Source organism: Prunus mume, linkage group LG2 (genome assembly GCF_029339155.1).
Source record: "Prunus mume cultivar Tortuosa linkage group LG2, ASM2933915v1, whole genome shotgun sequence".
NCBI classification, from domain to species: domain Eukaryota; kingdom Viridiplantae; phylum Streptophyta; class Magnoliopsida; order Rosales; family Rosaceae; genus Prunus; species Prunus mume.
Window position 1 is genome coordinate 13,792,744 of NC_142699.1, and position 23,493 is coordinate 13,816,236.

At 37.7% G+C, this 23,493-nt stretch overlaps 4 protein-coding genes across 6 annotated transcripts; 2 read left to right on the top strand and 2 right to left on the bottom strand.

Moving 5' to 3' along the window:
• Nucleotides 1-412: 412 nt before the first annotated feature.
• On the top strand, nt 413-2,896 carry LPAT4 (lysophosphatidyl acyltransferase 4). 3 transcript variants are annotated; one of them, XM_089045090.1, is made up of 4 exons: nt 413-559; nt 710-914; nt 1,011-1,613; nt 2,105-2,896. In XM_089045090.1, exons 3-4 carry the CDS (start codon nt 1,042-1,044, stop codon nt 2,850-2,852), a joined length of 1,320 nt encoding a protein of 439 aa, XP_088901216.1. In that variant the 5' UTR covers nt 413-559; nt 710-914; nt 1,011-1,041; the 3' UTR covers nt 2,853-2,896. The 3 variants fall into 3 exon arrangements, with proteins under 3 accessions (XP_088901216.1, XP_088901215.1, XP_016647361.1); XM_016791875.2 differs by lacking the exon at nt 710-914 and having other exon boundaries at nt 424-559; nt 2,105-2,235; nt 2,386-2,896; XM_089045089.1 differs by lacking the exon at nt 710-914.
• Nucleotides 2,897-5,111: 2,215 nt separating this feature from the next.
• Nucleotides 5,112-6,250, top strand: TLP-3 (thaumatin-like protein 3). The gene is made up of 2 exons (XM_008222530.2): nt 5,112-5,253; nt 5,374-6,250. The coding sequence occupies exons 1-2, from the start codon at nt 5,196-5,198 to the stop codon at nt 6,063-6,065; spliced, it is 750 nt and encodes a 249-aa protein (XP_008220752.2). The 5' UTR covers nt 5,112-5,195; the 3' UTR covers nt 6,066-6,250.
• Nucleotides 6,251-6,706: 456 nt separating this feature from the next.
• On the bottom strand, nt 6,707-12,766 carry LOC103320808 (metalloendopeptidase / zinc ion binding protein). Its single transcript, XM_089045088.1, has 17 exons — nt 12,321-12,766; nt 11,246-11,602; nt 10,990-11,133; nt 10,634-10,766; nt 10,389-10,502; nt 10,215-10,288; nt 10,064-10,138; nt 9,834-9,926; nt 9,611-9,671; nt 9,016-9,348; nt 8,743-8,869; nt 8,543-8,642; nt 8,307-8,376; nt 8,060-8,212; nt 7,870-7,965; nt 7,402-7,727; nt 6,707-7,296 (listed from the first exon to the last, which is right to left on the bottom strand). The coding sequence occupies exons 1-17, from the start codon at nt 12,399-12,401 to the stop codon at nt 7,042-7,044; spliced, it is 2,592 nt and encodes an 863-aa protein (XP_088901214.1). The 5' UTR covers nt 12,402-12,766; the 3' UTR covers nt 6,707-7,041.
• An 8,185-nt stretch (nt 12,767-20,951) lies between these two features.
• Nucleotides 20,952-22,978, bottom strand: LOC103320930 (calcium uniporter (DUF607)). Its single transcript, XM_089044374.1, has 2 exons — nt 22,200-22,978; nt 20,952-21,855 (listed from the first exon to the last, which is right to left on the bottom strand). Exons 1-2 carry the CDS (start codon nt 22,866-22,868, stop codon nt 21,415-21,417), a joined length of 1,110 nt encoding a protein of 369 aa, XP_088900500.1. The 5' UTR covers nt 22,869-22,978; the 3' UTR covers nt 20,952-21,414.
• Between the last annotated feature and the right edge of the window lie 515 nt (nt 22,979-23,493).

Consider the following 23,493-nt stretch of genomic DNA (forward strand, 5'->3'; position numbering starts at 1 on the left):
CGTTCACCAACATCAACACTCCAGAATTGGAGTAGAAGTAGTGCAAACTAAGATTGGTTTATTTATCTATTTAATTATTATTAGTTTTAATAATATAATGATTAGAGGTGTAACCCAACCTAATTATATCCAACAAATTTTAAGAGTGCTTTTTTGTTTTGGCAACAACAGCTAGCTTTTATTAGGTTTGACTCGTTCTCTAGAACAAATGGTAAATGAATGTCATGTCTGTGCTGCATTTGTTTGCCGTGTGATAATACTTCCATATTCGCACTTTTGCTCAGCGTTGCCTATTTATGATATTTTTTGCATTGGCTATATATGAAGGAATGCAATCCAATATTTATAAATGGCTTTTTATTATTTTTGGCAATCATTTTTTTGTGTACATGAAGGCACCAATCTCTTGTATATAAATCCCTTATTAATATTATTTTTTGCATTTATTCGAAACGCTGATCTTTTATTGCCTTCTACCCAACAACAACAACAACAACAACACAAACGTACTCTTCGTTCTCGGAGCAAAAACTTCTCTCTAAATCCACGTTGGCATGAGGTAACAACATTGTTTTGTTGTCTGCAGATTTAAGGTTACGGTTGTTGTCGTTCTTGTTGTAATTGCGTCTCTGGAAATCGTCTTTACGTTTGTCGTATTTTTTTTTTCCTTCGTGATTATATGATTGAAATTGAAACATCAAAATCTCAGGGAGGCATCTGATCTACCTCCCTGGATAACCAGAATGGCATCGATGTCTCAAAAGGAAAACCAACATTCTTGATCACGTCAATCATAATTCGTTCATGTGCAAATGTGGGGTTAGGCCAATTGGCGGAAGCAGTGTGCCCTTCCTATTGCACCCGAGTTCGAAACCTCTCCACGACTAGTTTAGAATATCTCATAATTCGTTCATGTACATGTTTATTATTGTGTTTCTTTTTTCATGTTTATTTAAGGGAAATGAGAAGTAAATTCTTTTTCTTAAAGACATATTTTGGTAATATTGCAGCTGCATTGAGTCAGGTTTTTCCTGGAACGAGATGGATGTTTGCAGTCCCTTGAAACCTGATAGTAAACTGAAGCACAGGCCCTTAACTCCACTTAGAGTTGTGAGGGGTGTGATATGTTTGGTAGTGTTTCTTTCTACTGCTTTCATGATTCTTGTGTGCTTTGCGCCTATCATTGCTGTAATTTTGCGCCTGTTGAGCATACGTTGCAGCAGAAAAGCAATATCCCTCCTCTTTGGTATTTGGCTGGCCTTGTGGCCCTTCCTATTTGAAAAGATCAATGGGACCAAAGTGGTTTTTACTGGTGACACCGTGCCCCCGAAAGAACGCACTCTGCTCATTGCCAATCATAAAACTGAGGTTGATTGGATGTACTTGTGGGATCTTGCATTGCGAAAAGGGTCCCTCGGCCACATCAAATATGTCCTCAAGAGCAGCCTCATGAAGCTGCCTGTCTTCGGTTGGGGCTTTCATGTTTTGGAGTTTATCCCTTTGAAGAGGAAGTGGGAAGTTGATGAACCGGTTATGCGCAAATTGCTTTCGTCCTTTGCTGATCCTGCAGACCCTCTGTGGCTGGCCATTTTTCCTGAAGGAACTGATTATAAGTACTGCTTATTACCCCCCCTCTGCCTTTCTTATCAATCTATGTGCATGTATTTTCAGATTATTATATTGAATTTATCATATTCAAGATTATTTGATCTCCATTGCTTCTATTTCTAACTTCAGCAAAAGAAAATCCATATTGTTTGAACTTAGACTGTTAGTTTCACAGTTTTGACAGTTGACAATGAGTTTGAGAATCCTTTCTCATGTCTATGTTCTGCAATGAGATTTTTTTAGAATCCTATTCCCTGAAACCCACAGTATTGCCTAATTTTGCTGCACTCCTCCGCACTGAGTTACCTTTGGACCCCATTTCTACATTCACCAGTCACCTTTCGAACATTGGTTTCATCTCATACTGTCATAAGGCATATTTCCAACTTGCAAGTTTTTATGGTGCATTCAAAATATTCTTCGTTATTCATTTTAAGAGATTAATGTATGTAGATATTTAGTTGTTTTGTTTTTTACCCCCTTGTTTTGTATACAGTGAAGAAAAATGCAAAAAGAGTCAGATATTTGCTGCTGAAACTGGACTTCCTGTACTGTCACATGTCCTGCTTCCAAGAACGAAAGGTTTTTGTGCTTGCTTGGAAGCTCTAAGAAGTTCTTTGGATGCAGGTTATTTACACAAGACTTCCACTCTCTTATTGGTATTCTGGAAATTATGTGTTTGTAACCCCGTTCTCTCTCTCTCTCTCCAATTTATCTTGTCTAACATTCCATTCCTGTTATATTTATATGCGCTTCATATTCCAAATTGTGGTGCAGTTTATGACTTGACAATCGCATACAAGAATCAATGCCCTTCATTTATGGACAATGCGTTTGGCGTGGATCCTTCAGAAGTTCACATTCATGTTCGCCGTATCCCTATCGAAGACATCCCAGAGTCTATCGCGGATGCAGCTTCTTGGTTAACGGACACATTCCAGCTCAAGGACAACTTACTCTCTGATTTCAATACTCGAGGCCATTTCCCTAGTGAAGGAGGAGGAGGAGGAGGAGGAGGCGAAGAGGAACTGTCCACATTGAAGTGCTTGGTAAATTTTGTGTTGGTAGTTGTTTTGACTGTCGTGCTCATTTACCTTACCATTTTTTCAACCGTCTGGTTTAAAATATACGTCGGTTTATCATGTGCATACCTTGCTACAGCTACTTATTTTGAAATCCAACCGATGCCAATTTTAGACTTTGTTAAAGCAACTTGTGTTTGCAATAGACCAAGAATTGAATAGAAAAACAGCACATTTTTGAAGTGTTTTGCGAATGTTTCATTCTTCCTATATTTGTTGCACCTGTGTATTTGCCACCAAATTGAAACAGAGCTTCAAATTGAGCTCTTTTAGCTGTCAATGGTTATGGCTTGAAGCTTCATTTGCAGCCCATAATTAACCCTAGCAGCAGCATCACATTTTCACTTTACAGAAGAAGACTTCTAATAACTAGTCTTCAGTGACAAATTTTCAAACGTCTCACCTTGAATCTTATGTTGCTGTAATGAGGTTCAAAGTGTGATCTGTCATGAGACAAACTGTAAACAAGGAGATCATATCAACAGAAAATCAAACAAATGAGAGGTTGGGGGTGGGTTGTGATCAACTTTATGCAAAAGACAATGCAGGTGTCAACTAGTAGTCGTAGAGATTAATTGAGTGAAGCAATGGGTAGGAATCTTGTCAACCTTTTTGTGGAAGCAGCTTTCTTCGTCTTTCTAACTTTTTGGTGGATTTGTACTTGTATACATATACATACAGAACACAAATTATGTCAAGAAATAAATAGGGATGCAAATTGGAACCATCCTGACTTTAACAACCGGACATGTGAAGCCAAGACTTTAATTGGTATTGGGTGGAGCACGCTAGTCCTCGAAATGTCACACTATCCAATTCATTCCAAGGCACCAAACATAAATAAATACAAGATTAAAGCGACGGAGCTACTTTCCATATTTCATTTTCAAAAGCAACATATCTATTTGAAGTTTAGACATGTAACGGGGCCTGCTTGATTGTTGTTAGTTTGTCAAGATTATTGCTGGTAGGTAGCTTAACGCTGTAGGAAAAGCTGGTTTAATTGGCCCGTTTGAGTCCTTCTTACCTCTCTTTCCTTTTTTACGCACATGATTTCATTAGCATTATTCAAAAGGAAAAGGAAAAAAAAAAAAGATCCATTCCGAAAGGCCAACCAACCATTCCTTTTGTGCTGCCGAATAAGATATGTGAGAGAAACAAGAAATAAGTTACTGTTAACATGGTTTGATTAACTTTGTATAAGAAACATTGGCTTGGAAAAGAAAGGACATGAAACACTACAAACATTCATTCAAAGGAAAATTAATTACAAGGGAAAGACTGTGTTTATTTAAGCAAATCACCACGCCAAAATGTGTAAAAAGATTGTGGCATTTTATTATGAAACTAACAAGCCTAAAAGCATCCACAGTGGGGGGTGTATTTTTGGGGGTGTAAAGCCACTTTTACATCCCCTTTACACCTCCGGATGATGTAAATATGTTTTTTGCTCCAATGAGAAATAATGTAAATCTAAAGATGTATAATTGATTTGTTTGTCTTAATTCGTTTTTGTGCTAAATTTGTATTTTGTGTTTACTTTATCAAATAAATTTTTTTTGTATTAGGTTAATTTTATTTTTTTCAAACAAATAAACCTAAAAATATTTATATTCGGAGAAGATATGATTTCATCCAAAAATCCCCAAAATTACTCCACATGTGAATTTTTTTCCAGCGATTACTGTAGCAGCAGGTCTCACTCTTTTATGATGACTTTTCTTCACTTTTTCTCTTCTTTTTTCGGGTTGGTCCCACGTGCAAGAGATGTAAAAATAGATGTAAATATATATTTTATTTTATATCCTCATGGTGATGATGTATATTTACATCTATTTATATCTCTCAATTAGAAACAATTCCAATGATTTGGGATGTATATTTAACATACACCGTGAGTGCTCTAGAAATGTGTCAGAGTCATCAGAGGGACTGAGAGTGGGAGTGGGAGGTCGTGCGATTGATGATGTTTGCCACGTTGCTGTTTTATGTGATGTGATCTCGTCGAGGGACCGTCCTTGTCACGTGACTCGATACTCCAACCTACCTGCCACATCACGTGCCACACCAATATTTTATCATCCCTTACCCAAATTAACAAGAAAAAGTAAATTACGCAATGCTTTCCCCCACAGTAATTAATCGATGATACGATTACACATAGTAAGATGAGGTAAAGTTGCACACTCAGCTCAGAAATAAATCTACACCCTCGATCAACCAAATCCAACCACAAAACTCTTTCCCTCATAAAACTGGAAAGAAAGTGGTGCCCGTCTTGAACTTGGTGACGTGGCGGCCACCCATTGCTGCATTCCGCAAATACAGAAAATGCTTGCGCGCACCGGAAAACACCCCTAGTATCTTATACCGGTCACGGAAAGAGAGGAACGAAATTATAATGCCAAAATTTCAGCTCTAGCAAATATAAATACCAATTGCCAAGCAAAAGCTATCAAATAAAGTTTATAACTTCCGCACCCAGTCTTGGCTTGTTTTCCAGTTATGGCCATGTTCACCTCCAAGCTTAAGCTCTCTCTTCTTCTTTTTCTCTTTTCATTAGGTACCGTACGTTCCTTATTGCCTCTTAATCAACTACTTACACTAATTATATTGATTAACGTAATCTGAACTCGTTTTGTTTGTTTTTGGGTTAATGTTATTACTCTTCTTGTTAATCCAGCTGCAGGCAATGTGGTCTACGCAACCGTTTTCACTCTCCAGAACCGTTGCACCTACACAGTTTGGCCCGGCACACTCTCCGGAAACGGCGCCGCAGTTCTCGGCGACGGCGGTTTCGCCTTGGCGCCGGATTCGTCCGTCCAGCTCACGGCCCCTCGGGGATGGTCCGGCAGGTTCTGGGCCCGAACCGGCTGCAACTTCGACGACTCGGGAAACGGCAAATGCCTCACCGGCGACTGCGGCTCGCTAAAATGCGTCGGGGGCGGTGCACCCCCAGTTACCTTGGCGGAGTTCACGATAGGGTCGACCCCGGGTGACAAGGATTTCTATGACGTCAGCTTGGTGGACGGTTACAATGTGGCCATGGGGCTGAGGGCAAACGGAGGAACCGGCGACTGCCAGTACGCAGGATGCGTGGCCGACTTGAATGGCAACTGCCCACCGGAGCTTCGGGTGACGGATTCGGGTAAGGTGGTGGCGTGCAGGAGCGCGTGCGCAGCGTTTAACGCGCCGGAGTTTTGCTGCACCGGGGACCACGCGACGCCTCAGACCTGTTCCCCAACTCAGTACTCGGTGATGTTCAAGACTGCATGCCCCACAGCGTACAGTTACGCTTATGATGACGCTTCCAGCACTTGTACCTGTGCCGGGTCGGATTACTTGATTACGTTTTGCCCAACCGGGTCATCATAAGCTAGTTGAGTAGAGTAATTATCCATTACATTGGTATAAATTCTTAGATAGCGCATGGAATGGAAGGTCCTTATTGGTTATATTAATTAATTGATATGATTTATTGGTTTAAGATTATTATTATTATTATTAAGGTTTTGTTAATTAGCAGTTGGATTTGAAATAACAGATCGTTGTTGTTGTAACTTGTAATTAGTTTAATAGGTTCTGGCTGGATTGGATTGGTGAGTGAATTAATTAACAAATGGTTAATTTAATATGAGAATAATAAGTTGGCTAATTGTGGTGGTCGCATCGCATGTCGCATGCATGAGATGGGAAGGCAATTCCTAGTTAATTTGGAAGAATCTTGGCACCTCCAGTCCTCCACCAACTAAACAAGCAATGGTAATGATGTTGATTGATAACCATAACCTGTTTATTTTATTTGCATATCCTAATCCTTGATTTGCTTATCTTAAATTCTTAATTGCAAAGCCTACGAAAACGCGTGGGTTTGAAATCTTTGCATGTCTTGTTTCTCACTTCCTTCTCCAACTATACCACGCAGTATAATTGTTATTCAAGTAATTAAAACGACGGTGTATTGACTAACTTTTCTTTGAAACTAACTAAAGACAACTCTAAAGATAAGAACACAATAAACCAAGAAATACAAGGCTTTTTTTTTCTTTCAAATTTCAAGGCCTTCGGCCTAACAAACAAAACAACCGTGCAAGCAACTTAACAAGACTCTTCCTCTTTTTTTTCCTTTTCTTTTTCTACTCACCTTGCATTTCCTGCATTTCCAATTTTCTCTACAAGCGGCTTTCATCTTTGAAAGCCACAACTCTCGCCTTCCGGCCCAACTTTTTTTTAATGATTATTGGGCCCTGCAGACGGAAAACCTACATCTAAGACAGCATTAAATGCCACCTTTTCCTAAAATGAAACCCTAAAAAATTACAAGAAAAAAACAAAAAATCAAAAGTAAATACTAAAGCTGCCTATTTTTTACAGACGTCCCTTTTGAGGAACTATTACTTGAAAACAAACTATATATGCTGCTAATCCATGATGTTTTCATCTCACTAGACCCGGTGCATTGACCTTCTGCTTCATCCTTACTACTGAACAGGGTTTGGTCCGAGCAATCCAGTGAAGCTCCGCATGCCGAATTATACGACTGACAAGCCGAATAGCATACGCGGAGCCTGTTGTCCCCGTCCTTGTCACACTTTTGAATTGAGATCTGGCATTACATGGTCATATTCTTAGTCAAAGCAGATAAACATAACAAATGTTTCTTGACAAAGGGAGAAGAAAAGGTTGTATTGTGGAGTGAGAGGAAACTTACCCAGCAAGCCAGCTGCTTCGCAGTCATATCACAGTAGCTGGTGCCAAAGATGCTAAAAAGTTTCCTAGCACCCCCAGGAAACAAACGATGGTAGTTGGGCATGACCACTACATCCTCTAGCTGCTGCAATATACTTGGTTCACTGGGTGCACAATGCTGACCAGCACCAGAGTTGACATTCTCCAGCACATCTTTACAAACTTTAAGACTAGATTGCAGCATGGTGCTGTTCTGGCAAGAGTAGCCTGCATAGTCAGAGCATCGGAATTCACAGACTCCATCATCACAGACACCTCCATGAAGGCTGCATTGCTCATCACAAACAGCTGCATGACATATACATGCAAGAGCAGCGTTGTCAGAGAACAGCAAATTGCATAATATTAGCAGCCATTGTACACAAGCCTTGACACGGTGTGTGGTATTAAACAGGGAAAAAAAGAGAGGAAAAAAACAAAAAGGCATTACCAGTGGAGCAGTCAATGCCTGTGTATCCATTTTCACATTCACAGAGCCCATTAGAAAGGCAATTTCCACGTCCACTACAGCTGCTTGGGCAGGTGCCTGCAAAGATCATAAATTCAAAACCTAACTTCGTATAATGTTGCATCTCGTGTGCTGATTATAAAGAAGGGCAAAGAGGAAATTAGGAGCGCACGTTTACTACAATCGGAACCATGAAACCCTAGAAAACAGTGGCACCTTCCTTCAACACAATCTCCATTGAAATTACATGATTTTGGACATTGCCCAGTCCCAGGAACTAGGCTTGTACTACAGAGTTCATGGTATGCCGGGCAAAGCAATTCACCTAAAAGAAGGAACATTTTTCAAATTTTAATCAATGTTGAAATACACATAACAAGATTAAGAAGAAAAAACAATCGATAGAACAGCATGATTACCATTAAATCCTGGGAACTGAAGTGGTCCACCAGCTTCAGGACATACTTTCCACATACCATCCACAGCAACCTGAAAATAAATAAACAATTAAAAAAGTGATAAAAGAAAGGATGAAGCATGTTCAAATTTAAAGATGCTGCTCATCAATTTATGGTTGATAAGTTCACCATGACACCCATGTGCACCTGATAAACTACAGCAGATGAAAAAGAAAGCGACCACTGAAATAGCATACCTCTAATGAATTATTAACACATCTGTGCTGATAGCATCCATTTCCTTGGGTCATAGAACCCCGTACAAACCCAGTACGTACCAAGGATGAAGCCATACACCTACGAGTGACAAAGAAGAATAATCATTAGCAAGATGTGGCTATTTTTAACTGCAACCAACATGTCCACGGGAAAGAAACGTTCCTAGTGTAAATCTCACCTAGAGTTACTTCCTCGTACTTCACCCAACATTCTGTCAGGTGGTCGTGCACTGTTAGTGTCAGTACATGATCCATCAGAGTAAGCAACGAAATAGGTGCAATAATCAGCCAGTGAGGACTGCCCACCTGCAATGGTCATAAGATAACATAATTCACATCAAGTCTCAAACCAAGTATTAAGGTTTATAGATATTTTAATACCCAAAACAATGGGATGCAGATTAACAACTTCAAATATAATGCAATAGATTACAAATGCAAAAACACCACACCTTTGTTAGCCTGTGGGAAATAGCGTGCCCACTGGGGTAGGTCTCCACTGTAACTTACGATTGGACAGTAACCCTCTGCTTCTCTGTTGTATGTACATCCTGACAATTGTGTTGTGTTGCAATGATATGCCCCCTTCCAGAGATTGCAAGGGGAGGTAACAAACTCAGTTCCTTGGTTGCGGCCCCAATCAAGATGGTCCGCCATACTATAATTAGCCTGGTACCATCCACTATCTTCTAATAACGCCAGTGTCATTTTTGAAACCACGGATCTTGTGTCCACTGAACCCGTCATAATTTCATTCATTAGAAGTCTTTTTTCCCAGTGTGACCCTGAAAGTAATTAGATGTACAATCATTATTACACTTCTAAATACTATGACAACTCTGTTGGTATCACTGGGGAAAAAACACATCTGGTACAGTTCTTACTATATATCAACTGTTATTTTTTGTTTTGGCATTTTACACTACCTTGAATATTGTTCCTCATGTTATATAATAAGTCTTCCATAAAATCGTGCCAAGCACAGCATAGCATAGGATTGTATGCATTTATGCACGATTACACACAGAAACATTTAAAGTAAAAAACCTGATGTGCCGCGTCCTCCCCCATCTTCAAGCTCTAAACCAGTGAAATTCTCAGAGAATGCCTGCCAGAAGATTAGTCTTGGACCATTATTTTCTATGAAATTCTTCAACCATTTTTTTGGGTGCTCTGGTTTTAGAATATTAAAAATTAAAGCAACACTATGTCTCAAAATAGTTTTCAAGCAGCACACAATTCCATGCATAACAAAGAGAGTTGAATTTACCGCATAATGATATCGTGAATGCATGACAACACGTGGAAGCACCACACGGGTCACCATACGCCCAAGCTTTTCATCCATGATTTGTTCTGTAACCTGAAAATTGATAACAAGTAACATTTTGGTGCCAATGAACTTTCCATACCCAAACAACAATGAAGCAGCAGAGAGTTTGGACATAGATTTCTCGTTGTTGTGAAGGAGCATTTTGAAGCATTAGTAGTAGCCTTTACCTGACTACGCCTTCTTTTCCTCTCATCCCTAAAATGAGCAAAGGCATGGGGATCAAAACCGAGAACATGCATAACCTGGAAAAGATCACACATTCTTATCAGTAAGAAATTACATCCCATGTTTTCTTAATTTCATTACAAGACAACTGACCTCATGTATGAGAGTAGCAGAAAGTAGAGTTTCTGCTTCTGCTGTCAAATGGCGAGGAGCAACATTTACATGTCCTACATCCCAAAAATAGAAAAAGATACAATCAATTCTGATTTCTATTGCAAGCAAGGCACGACTATTCCAATAGGAAACAGTGCTCAATGAATGAATTACCTGCAATTGCACGACCCCATTGATCACGTTCACAAGCCACTGCCCATGCAAGAGTGTTTCCAGTGGTAGGTCTTGTTGTCACAAGAAGAACCAGGTCTGCTTCAGCAACGCCCTCTGGAAAAAGATCAACATTATGGTTACTTGGATACTTGCGTATGCGGACATGTCAAGAATTGCTACTAAAAACCAGAAACAAGTCACACAGTGATATTGGAAAATAACACCCAATTTGCAATAAAAGATACCTTCAACATATTGACGTGGCAGCTGCACACCTCCATCTTGGCCGCATGCTGAATACCCACTCAACCGCAAATTCCCCCTCACAGGTTCAACAGCTAAGGCTCTCTTGAACCAGTCGGCTGTCTGCCCTAGAGCCTGCATTTAAATACCTCCGAAAATAAGTTTCATGCATACTTACCCAGCATGAGTAACATCAATATGCATTACTGACAATAAAGTCATCCATCTACGCACATTGACATAGACAAAGTTTGATTAAGCAAAACCCAGAGACATGAAGCAGTGAACGATATACAAAGGTCACATGATGTACAAAGTGGGAAAAATATGACAGAAGAATAACAAAGTACAATCTAACCTTGCGAAGGCGCTGCCGTTTGTCCTTCCCAGCTATATCATCCAAAGTGCAGTTATACCAGCAGTCACCAGAAATTGGAGGATCACCATGAGGATTGCAAGAAGGAGAACCAAGAACAGAATACGTCACAGGAGGCTCCCCAAGCTGATAGGGAGGGGAATTGCAAGAAAAACGAAGAAATCAATTCCAACATCAGTTATGTATAGTTGTCAACAATGTACACATTCAGAATTTACCAATTTGATGTTAAACCCACCTTAACAATATCACCAACATTTCGACAGTCTCTATCAGGCGAGTGACCAACAGCATCATAATTTAAATATATTCTAATAGGCCGTTTTACATCCTTCTGCTGTACCGAGCACTTGGAAATTCCAAGTAATGCCCTACCTTTTTGGTGAAGGGCTTGTGATATACCAGACCCCTCGTACACCTGGGGGGTAACAGTGTACACTTTGCGACCAGGTCGCCTCCGTTGTTTAAGTATCTGGTCATGGATGCAGGAATGTGAAGCAACACTCTCGGACAACCATTCTGGATCCTGCCCTTGAAGTGTGTTTTCTTGGGATTGTGCATTACTAGTTTCCAACCATATCACTAGCAATATAACCTAAAGCACAACAAAACAAAAGAACCATTAATGTGATGAAAATGTGCAAGCTTAAGACCTTGGTTTTCAACAAACTTACTGTTCACGCACAAGGTGGACAGGATAAAAAATCAACCATTCTAGAGCAGATCTAACAAACTTAGTCTCATAATAATATGGAAAATCAAAAATAAAGTGTCTCAATCCTAATAGCACATCAACGGAGATGGCACAGTTTGGTCCAGCAAACCCAAATCTGCTTCAACCTCATGAAAAATAACATTAATACTAACTATTGGCCAAACCCAACCCACAGATCAGCTGAAATTTATTCAAAAAAAAGGAACAAAAATGTTCCCCCCTCAAGCACTAATAAACAGTTTCCAGAAAAGGAAATAAAAAAAACTAATTGGAAGCAGAAACAAGCAAGAGGAAATAGCTTAGAAAGTGGAAACATCAAAAGCAATAAATCCATCACGTACTAAAGACAGTTGCTTCCCTTAACCTGAAGCCCAAATCTGCCGTTAGGTTCCCCAGGGAAAAAAAAAAGAAGGAATGAGAAACCAGATAATAAACAACTGATTTAGGGTCAGTGCAGTGCCAAAATCCCAAATTTTTCCATCTCTTCCCGAACATAACAAGAAATTTTTAACTGAAATTTGCAAGAGAAAACAAAACTTAAACCCCAAATTCTTCTAACCAGAAAATAAGTGACAAATGAAAACCTGAGAGAGCTCACCTTGAGGATAGCGACGGCGACTCGTAGCTTAGAACCGAATCTGAGAAAGGTACATGGACGGCACCGTATCATTACCTCCATGAAATGTAGGAAACTCTAATACTAAGGGCATCGATTCCATCAAATCGCCGGCGATTTTCCGATCGGCTTTAAAACCCAGAAAAATCGCTGGCTCTTCTGCATTTCAAATCGCCTCAATAATTTAATCTAGAAAAAATATATTTCTCTTATAGAAGATAAATAAATATGAGAGAGACCCCTTGTGCTTCGATTTGAAAGCACCAAACAGAGAGAGATAAGAGTGTGGGTCTTCGGTATTTGAGAACATAAAATAAAAAAGAATGCTACTTTCGTAGACTGAATCAAACAAGGAGCTTTAAATGTCTCGTACGGCCACTGAAAGCTTTGTTCTTTCAGAAAGGCGAAAGGCGAAACACGGAATCAGTGACAGTGAAGACGATGAAGAAGAAGAAGAAGGGGAAGAATAGGTCCTTCAAAATCATATGGATTGGGTGGGGTGGGTACAGCTGATGATTTTATTAATCTTTTTGGTTTAGGATTTTTTTTTCTTTCTTTAGTTTTTTATTATTCTTATTTATTAATTTGAAAAATCGGAAAGGGAAACCGACCTTCATATTGAGCAGAATTACGATAAGCCCCATTCAACGTTGCTGATCTCTTTTTCTTTCCCATTTTTAATGTCTCAAAGGGTCTTTTAATTTATGTCTAAAGTATAATCTAAGGAAATTCATCGATTATTCGTTTTCTATAATGTCAGTGGATCAGGTCATTGGCGGTTCACCACCGCAACATGTGGATTAACCAAGTTTTTAATTAGCAAAAACAAAAATTCATATGCTTCAATTTTATTTATTTTATTTTTTATAGGTGATGCATCATTTCTTGTTATTTTGACCGTACACATTACATATCAAATTTAAGAATTTATTATCTGTAAGCGACTGTACGATAAGACTTTTTCTTCTTTGGCCTGTGACTATTCTAACGTTGTATAATCAACAAAAAAAATTTAAAAAAATGTTGTAAATTATTCAAACCCATTCCTTCTAGTGTTAGGTTAAAATATTAGGAAGAAAAACATGGCAATTTGTCATGGCTTTCATTAATATTTGGTCATCCTCAACCCTTGCGATATGACCTTTTATGTTGAATTTATTGGTAACCTAATTCGCGTAACCTTCATAGTCACAATCGTTGAATTTAAGGGCCATTGACGTTTTAAAGTTTATGGCCAATGTGTTCTGTTGTAGATATACAACGCCCTATCCGATGATTGTTATCTTTTTTTTCTTTTCTTTTTTAAATGATGATCGGTTCGAACTAATGTATCGAATTTAAGACTTATTTTGATCAAGTAAAGACAAATACCACTAGAGAAATAGTTAGTTGGTATTTTCTTCCCTTATGTTTTTTTAAAAATTATGATTATATTGGCTACTCAAATTTCTTTAAAAAGAAATTGTGATTTATAAGCATAATTATCCGGATATTGTTCAGTAGTGAAAAAGGAAATTACATAATGTAGCTGAGATCCTTAAGGGAGTTTCAAGCAAAACATTCTAACATTTCTCTGCAAAACAGGAAGCATATTACAGTTCCAAGGAAGAAAATAGTAAATGCTCGACAATCACAATAAAATATAGACCCAAAATTTTTTTTAATTACCATTTATACAAATTTATAAAAAAACCCAATCCTAGACATGTATTTATAAAAAAACCCAAGCACTATTTGAACATAGAAACACACCCAAAATCAACTCCAAAGTCAACTTTTTGGGTGTGTTTATAAATGAGTTTTGAGTGTGTGTAATGATGGGTTTTGGGTGTGTTTATATGTTTAAATAGTGTTTTGGGTTTTTTTATAATTTCAACCCCTATTTTGGGTGTTTTAGTGAAACTCCCTATTATTTACTGGCTGAGTAGTTCACCATTATTTCAATTAAAAAAATATATTGCCGTTCAGCCGGATTATATTTAAGTGCTAATTATTTTCTTATTTATTTTATGTTTGATGCCATTAATTGCGCACGTATGAGCTTGGTTTCAAAATAATAAGACACTAAAATGGTTTAATATTAATAATGTTCTTAAATTTATTTAAAAATTCCGGTTTATTTTGTTTCTGTTTCTTGGCTTTCAAGTCTGAAAGGATATTGCTTCCGTTTTTAAAATTTGGGGGGTTTTATTTTTTGGTCGAAATACCCAAAAACAAAATTGAACGTACAAAAACAAAAGGAAAAATAATAATTTGTTGGAAAATGTGGAACATATTGGCTTACACTGAAAATAACCAGAAACAAAGTATGAGAGAAGTTTCATGCAAGTTAAGATTAGTTTATCGTTCTACTTTATAACTAAAAACAGGATTAATTAATTAAACCAAAACCACATCTAAAAAAACGTAGGGTTTGATATAGTACTACTACTAGTGTGGGCAAATGTATAAATGAAGTTTGCGAAGTTTATTGGCCACAAATCTCAATTTTATTCATTGATTGATCAGCTAATGGACTTTGGTCAAAACTTTATAGGGCAATGCTAGCAACTTTCTCTTTAACATTCTCTTTTACACATTCTCTCTTTTTAGCTTGACATGTGTCATTCTTCTTACACTTAAAACAATGTCATTAATATATTATACAAGCTAACTTTTGTTTTCCAAGTTTACCATTCTTAATTGTATTCAATTTATCAAAAAAAAAATCACAACTTTCTTACCATATTATTATTATTTTTTAATGGCAATTTTTTTATTTAAGAAAATGTCTGCTTTTTAAAAAAAGAGGAAATGTCCCTTCTTATTTTTTTAACTTCAAGTTTAGATTAAGAAAATGTCTGCTTTTTAAAAAAAGAGGAAATGTCCTTCTTTTTTTTAAAGTCAAGTTTAGATTTTTTTTTATTTTTAAAAAAGGACATTTTCTCTTCTTCTTTTTTTTAACAAAAAATTTATTTAAAAAAAATAATTCACGTTAAAAAAATTAATAAGATGGTAAGAAAGTTGTGAAATATGTTTGGATAAATTTAATAAATTTAATAAGGGTAAACTTGGAAAGCAAAAGTTAGTTTGTATAATATCATAAAAGTAAATTTAGGTTTTAGCCAAAAAAAAAATTTCACTTTTGGAAAAAGCCAAAGCTTTTTCAAAAAAGACAGAAAAATCTCTCAACTTTCAAATCAAAGACATGCAAATGTAAATGATTTCTTAGGAAATCCAAAAATAAATAAGGGCAATTTTGTCCATTTTTGCTTCTTTTACAAATTTTTTCTCTCCTTTGTGTTTTTTCAAAGTCTCCCATATATAAATGACATTGTTTTAAGTGTAATGAGAATGATACAGGTTGAGCAAAAAATGGACAAAGTCCAAAAAAGAAGGTTAGAGAGAAGGTTGCTAGCATTCCTTAACTTGATATAACTGTGACGGTGTGACCCAACGTTATGAATGTCATGCCCTACAATTCTAGGCTTAGCCAACAACAGGTTTCTTGGGCCCCACTCAACTTGAACAATGTTGACTCCCATGACATTTTGCTCTATAAAATGCAGAAATCGTGGATTCTTATCCTCAAACGTCTACACTGAAAATTGGTATGATTACAAGGTTCCCAGCAAATATAATATGTATGGGAAAACGATAGTCGAACCCTCGCTGCTAAGATTACGAGAAATGCTTAAATATTAAGCATGTAAGCACCGTTAAAATTACGAGAAATGTTTAAACATTAACAATGTAAATCAAAATATGAAGTTACAAACCACAAGTTATTGTTTTCTTTGTCATTCTTAACTTGTACATGGTGGCCTAAACATCAAGTTAGCACTTTATTATGATCGAGATATAATATATATACTAATCCTAAGGGTTACTTTGAACATTGGCAATGGAATAGGGCAGGAAAGGCACTTTCTAACCAATAATAGTCATCTATGTTTGCAGAAGTTTGAAACAAGGTATATATTTTTAAGAGTACTGTTTATTTGGAACAATTCTGACTTGAATGGGATGGGTGAAGCAAATACAAATTAAAACCTCAAAAGCAAGGAAGGACCAAAAACCCAGGAATTTATTTGTGCAAGCAAACGCATAAAACTGAGGAGGGTAGTTAGGTTTGGTATTTTGCTGACCTGCATCGATCCTCGGCTAAAGTATTTATTAATTTCTTGATACTTTGACCTTCTTTCCTTCGCGGTTGTTTAATCCGATTAGGTCGTGTTACAGTTTGTTTATAATATTTAAGCAAAAACTAATCCATCATTGTCTCCAAAAGGTGGTTGATTTACAGATATTAGTTAGAATACAGCTCATCAACACATATGGGAAAAAACATATATATTAAATTCAATTTTTTATCGATTATTTTGTGTTGTTTTTGTTGATCAATACTGTTTACCCCAACGGCACGGATAGTTTAACCAATTGGTACAAAATGGCCCCGGTTAGGTCCACTGCCGTAATCTTATTTAGGTCTCACCATTATCTAATTAAATAGCTATGCTATTAATGATTTTATTTTCTTTATCTAGGACTTGATGAAATAAAACCCAACTGAAGAAAACTCAAAAAACCACTACTTGATGCATGACCTACAACAAGAAGTCCAACAGGAAGCCTCTTTCCACAAGTTCGCACAAATTTAGCTAACTTTAATCATTTATGTACGTGTGAGAGTGCTTTTTTCTATTAAATTCTAAATATTTTGTACACACAAATGCTAGATGTTTTCAAATTTGCACATGTAAGTTAGGAGAACTTGTTATCCAACTACCACAATTGGGTTTTTATGTGAAGTCGAAAAGAAAGCTTGGATTCACTTTTTTGGTGTTGAGTTAGAAGCTTTGATCAAAAGTGGTGCATCAAATTATAGAACCATCTATGCATGTTTCTTCCTCTTTTGAGTTATATACAATAAGCAAACAGCAAACGCGCACTAATTATCAACATCATTCTAAAAAGTGTACTATACTCACTCGCTCGACATTTTCTTAGTGTAGTCAAAGGTTGTCTTCATAAAGCCAAATTGTTATATTATACAATTCGCGTATGAGGGATATGATGATAACGAGCAAATTAATTTAATTACATGTTTGATTGAGCTCCTGATTTTGTAATTAGTTGAAAATCTCATTATTAAAATGATAAAATAATATTATTTGAAGAAGGGAACAAACAAGAAAATAGATTCTATTCACATGCGTTATTATTTTTTAAAATTCAATCAATTGCACACACTTGGGCTTGGCATGTTTGAGTTGAGAGTATCAAAACAAATGCATACTCCAAGAATTTCAATTTTGGCCTGAAATTCTGTAAATATTTTGGATAAAGATATTGGAAAAAGGGCACAAAAGTAGCCATATGCGTAATTAAGCAGAGGTTTTAAGGATTGTGATGGAATGCTTCCCTCTTGAATTGATAACCTCCTTGTCTATTTGTATGCCAAATGCCTTCTTTATCTCCATGCACGTTATTGTGGCAATGTGGCCTTTGCATTTGTCAAGTACGTGGCATAGTTCTACATCAGTAAAATTTGGCACAAACCCAATAGAAAAAAGTCGCTATCAGTGTACGAGAAATGTTTCTTAGATGGTAACCCTTATTAATTACTTTTGTTGTAAGCTCCTTGCCATTGGTACAATAAGTTAGGGTGTAATACTAATACCTTGATTAATGGACATAAGATTGGATTAATTGTATAAGTAGCAAGAGATGTCATTGAGAGAGATTACAAACAGAAACAGACATGCACGGAGGGAATAGCGGATCTCACCACTGGCAATGGGTTGTACATCATTCCAAACCAGCAAGCAAAAAGCTGAACGTACCAAAACTAAAAAGGAAATTCAACAAAGTTGCGATACCCCCCAACCCCATTATTCATATGGAACTCATAATTTTGGTAGGTACCCAGTAAACCCAAATGGACTGTGTGGCAGTGTTTGCTAGCTAGTATATATATACATATATGTATCTTTCTAAACCAAAAAGGCAAAAGCAAAGCGCAAGCAAACACAACAATACGTGGGCCCTAAATGCCAGTCCAAGTTGCTTCAGTGGAACTGTACTGAAAATGTTTGATGCACCAAATCCATTTACGTATATTTAACCCTAATTGTTGTGTTTTTTTATAAACTCGTATATGTTTTCTGGTTTGGTATTTGTAAACAAGAATGTATAAGAAGACAAGCGGGTCACTGTTTTGGGTTGCCAGAATCTGAGTTGAACAAATTCCTTTCCTAATCTCATACTTGCATTAAAACAGGCTCCGTTTTATATGATGTATATTTATAGTAAATGCTGGCTTAACCTTTTATTTGTATATGAACTGAAGTAAGTAGCTTTCAAATTTCAAAATTCAAAATTATTTATTTTAATTAAAATTTTCTATTTATTACTGGGGAAGGGAGAAAGTTTTACTGAGAATCCGGGCAAAGCATAGAAGATGAGGAAGGCTTCCCTCTTCCTCCCCCCTCCCCCCAATACAAATTGTGTCTTTCAGTCTCAGCCAAGCACACAGAACCCACAAATCTTATTGCAACTTGGGTTTTAATAAATTCCGTCTGCCCAGAATAACCAGAATAACAGGTTGTGGTGGGGCCTCATTGTTGCCCACATGGTTGCTAGTTATACCACCATTGCCATTGGGCCCAGAAGGTTTCAAGTTTAAATTTGAGTAAGCAGATGTGCCTGCTAGCTGCTGCCGACTGCTGTATTTAGAATAATTAGGAAAAGATGCTTGATGAAGTATAATTTAAGTGATGCAAAAAGGAAGGATTGTTGGTTGTAGCCTTCCGGAGTCCGAATATATATATATATATATATATATATATACATGCTTCCCCAGAACCTCAAAAACCTCATATATATAAATATATTTGTTGGTTGCGCATTTGAAATTATTCAAGATATATATGTAAATAACAGAAATGATTTTCTTTGTAAAACTGACTGCCAATGTCATTTGTCATACAAGTTATTGTTAAAATTGACCAAAACATATGTTGAAATCTTAGAGCAGGTTGGTAGAGATTTTCCAACACTAGTTATGTTGAGACTTGAGCGACCTCCATTAAACTCGCATTATGTTGTTAGACATTATTGGGACCATACTTTGCCCACATTCATAAAGTCTGTTGCTTCCCTAATTAGAAACTGGTATGGCAAATTGGCAACGGGCCAATGGCATGGCAGAGTCTATAAATCATGTGATGGAGACATGAGATGATCAGGGAGGGTACCTCTTAACAAATCTGCTATAACAATAATATCATAATTCAGTGGGCCACTCACTGACTGTTCTGGTCTGGATATACACATCAAATGTATATAAGAATTTCGTATAAAAATTTCAGAAGTTTATGAGTTAGGTGCGTGTGGTGTGCTCCTATACTCAACACACAATGTCGTTAACGTTAGGAGAGGACAAAAGAAAAGGTGATGGGTACCAAACAAACAAAAGCCTTAGTGATATTTGTTTCGGAGTTTCACTAAATTGATAGGGCCAAGGACGTAAGAGTTGGAACATCTTTTCCTCGGGAGAGACAGAATGAGTAATCTGCATGTGAAATCCTTAACTCCTCCTGTCCTGGGCTTTCCTTCGTGCAACCCTTATCTTTTGTGAAAGCGAAACGTGCAGTGAAAATGAACACGCAACACTCTCTCTCACAAAAACTAAAAACCAAAACCCTTCTTGTTTCGTCTAAACGAAAATGTTGACGTAATGGTTTGTTTTTCGTTTTTTTTTAAACATGGGCCTTTAACAAGTGGGAGTATTTCCATTTCCATTTCCATTACAAACTAGTGGAGCTTCCTCAGCAGAATAATACTATTGCTTGTATTAAAAAAATAAAGAAAAAGAAAATAGGCATTGTTTGAAGTTGAAACCGGCCCAACTTTAAAGACTAATCCAAATTGGCTTTGTTGGGTCGAGCCCCAATAGTTGTGGTTCAATAGTCAATTCGAGCATAAAGTTTACACATGGTGGAAGACCATCTACATTTATTTTAATTTTATTTTAAAGTTTTGATGAAAGCTAAAGTAGAATATTTCTGGATTAGATTAGATTAGATTAGATTAGATTAGTAGCGAATTAGTAGCACCCAATGAGAAAGCTGCTTGTTGTAAAGCCTTGGGCTCTTCTGGTCAATAAGATAAGTATTGGGCTTATACCCAAGGACATATCTTTTCGTTTTGAGCCACGAGTTGTCTATGACGAGGATAATAGATTTTCATGATTAATATTGTACAATATATTATCAATTGTAAAATGATGATATGGTGTGCTTACCTTCATAGCATTATAATATCACCTACTTGATTTTTATCGGGTAGCTCAATTGGTTAAAAACATTCACCCTTAAACTGAATTTCTCGTATTCAAATTCCCTCCCGAAATATAGTTGGCCTTAAAAAATCAAAGACAAGATACCCTTCTCTAACCACTCGACGTTAGTTTATTTGCAGATTTTTTGTTTTGTTTTTGTTTTAATCAAAGCTCTCTTTCACTCTTCAAAGGGGTGTGTAGCTACTAGCTCGAGAGCACCTTATTGGTCAAGTTATGATCCTTATGGTCCTGATGAAAAATATCAACGGCAATAAGAACCAACTTCACACGCACACATCATAATATAATATTATTAATTATAAAGCAGAATAATTAACAGCTCGCCTTTTGAGTTAAGAAACCTCCTCATTGCTAATTTGCTATTTGCGTGCCAGTGAGAAAGACTTGACAAAAGTTTCATATTTTACTTGGCAATTCACTGTCCTCTACACAAACAATGAGAACTGAACCTCTTTACAAGATTCCGAGTTTCTCATCACCACCGCCGATCAAAGTTCCTCCGTCATGGGCCCGGGGCCGAACCTAGCCCAACCGTCCTTAAAAGGTTAAAACCCAACAGGCTTTGTTTCGTGAAACGATCCCAGTTAAATTTGGTTTCTTTTTCTTTTTGTATTAACTTAAGCCTACGGTATTTTGACCCAAAAAAACAAAAAAAAACCCAAGCCTAGGGTATGGACCCCACAACTCTGTTTAACGATGTACAGCACCACCAAAAGAAGGGCCATTCCTTCATCACGATGAAAACGACGCTGAATGATCCGAATTGGGATAAAACACTTTGCGGAGGTGCTTGTACTTTTGGACATCAAATTTATGAGCCTCCATAAGGCGCTGCTGCTTGGCCTCGAAACGACGCTGGAAGAAGCCTTGGAAAGTGGGCTCCATGGATGTCCTAAGAAAGAAGCCATACCCCAAAGCGAAGTACATGGAGGTCACAAAGAAGCAAATGGGCTCCATCACATCCCAACTCAGCTCCCAAAAAGTCAGCCGGATGGCACTGATTGTTTGAAATAACAAAAAGCCCAGCCCACAGTAGAGCTCGCCTCGGACCAAGGCCCGGGCTTTTTGGTCAATTACCATCTTTTGCGTCTCCAATTGTTGGAGCTCTCTTCTCCTTGGATCGTTCGGCATGGCCATGGATTGTGAAATTATGCTCTCCATGGATTTTGCCACCTGGAAAAAAGAAAAAAAAACGTGGTCAGATGTCACCAAAAACCACAGCAATTGCATGGTTTTTAAATCGTCGACAACTCAGCAGGGAATCCATCCCCTGGAAACGGTTAAGGACAAGGGTCGAGGGTGATGAAAATTTAAACCAAACCAACTAAACTCCAAAACTCCGCAGTTTTGGAGCACCACCAACGTCGGTCTCACAGCAACAAACTCTGCCTGAGTTGCCTACCAGTTGCCATTTATGACAAGGCTATTTCGGTAATTTTACAGCGTAAGGAAAGAAACACAAAGAGGAATTTATAGAAAAATGAGAGATGATATGGCCGGGAAAAAAGCTGACCAACCTGCTCCGGTCGGAGAAACACTACGTTTCCCAAAACGATGACATTTCCGGACTCGTCAAGCATCTTCGAAAACTCAGCACCCTGTTCTTCGTCCTCGCAGCCTTCCACACAGATCCGAACAAACTCCGAGTACGAAATGGAGCTCTCCGGAATCTCCCTCAGCTTCGCTTTTAGCTTCTCCACCTGAGAAAGCTTCAGAATCTTCTTCGCGTCGCTGACGGAGATTCCGTACAGAGCGTCGTCGGGAGTGGCAAGATCCGGCAGCTGAGGGCTGAGACCGGCTAGCCGGAGCCGATCGCTGCTAATGTTGATGTCTCTGAGCTTTTCCCGGAGCTTTTCTCCGACTGGTATGGTGAGGAACTCCGGGAGCTTCGCTGATTGGTTTAGCGCTCGCCGGTGAAGAAAACGCCGGAAAAAGCCTTTATCGGCGGAACCGGTTGAGGTGAGATACTCGCGATGGAAATTTGCCTGGGCAGCATTTGGAGGCACTATGGTTTGGTGCTCTAGAACCACCAAAGACGGGGCTAGAGTGACTCTGATAGCGTGTTTGGCAAGCGCCTTCCGGAGCGCCATGATAAGTGATAGAGTAGAGAGAGGGAGAGAGACACACAGAGAAAGAGCGAGCTCTGAGTATTGAGCAATGGTGATGAGATGTTGGTATATATACATAAGCTGAGGGTCCGACGTAAGCGGAACTTGAAGGAATATTGAGAATAACGTTTGGGAATTTTATTCCCTCTCTTTTTTGTTTTAATTTTTGATGTAATAACTTTCGTTTTTTCAGAGGTTTGAGTTGAAGAATCTGTTGTTAATTAAATTAAATGCACGTAGCCAAAAGAATCCTTGGGTAATTACATGGACGAGAACGATCGCCGACCACCCGACTTTAACTGCGTGTGCTGGTACCCATTCTTATTACCAACAAAGAAAACCGACATCATATAGATATTTTGCGAGATGACCAATGTAGCCTCATATTCTACCTTCCCTGAAGTATGGCAAAGTTTTTTTCCTTTTTCTTTTTTACTTTTTGGGAAAGCATTTCTTTATTACTTTTTTAACCTATAAAATTATTACCAACCCGATTTTATTTTGGTAAAACATTGTTACCAACCCGGTTCTAAAGTTGTTTGAAACTTTCCATTGTTACATGCTTCCACAATCTGTGGATCGTTTCTCCTACATTTATGGAGACTTTTTGCAGTAAAAAGTGTTCGGTTATCTTCAATTTAATCAACATATCCTTTGTTGCATGCTTCCTTCCACAATCCATGGATCATTTTCCCAACTCCTA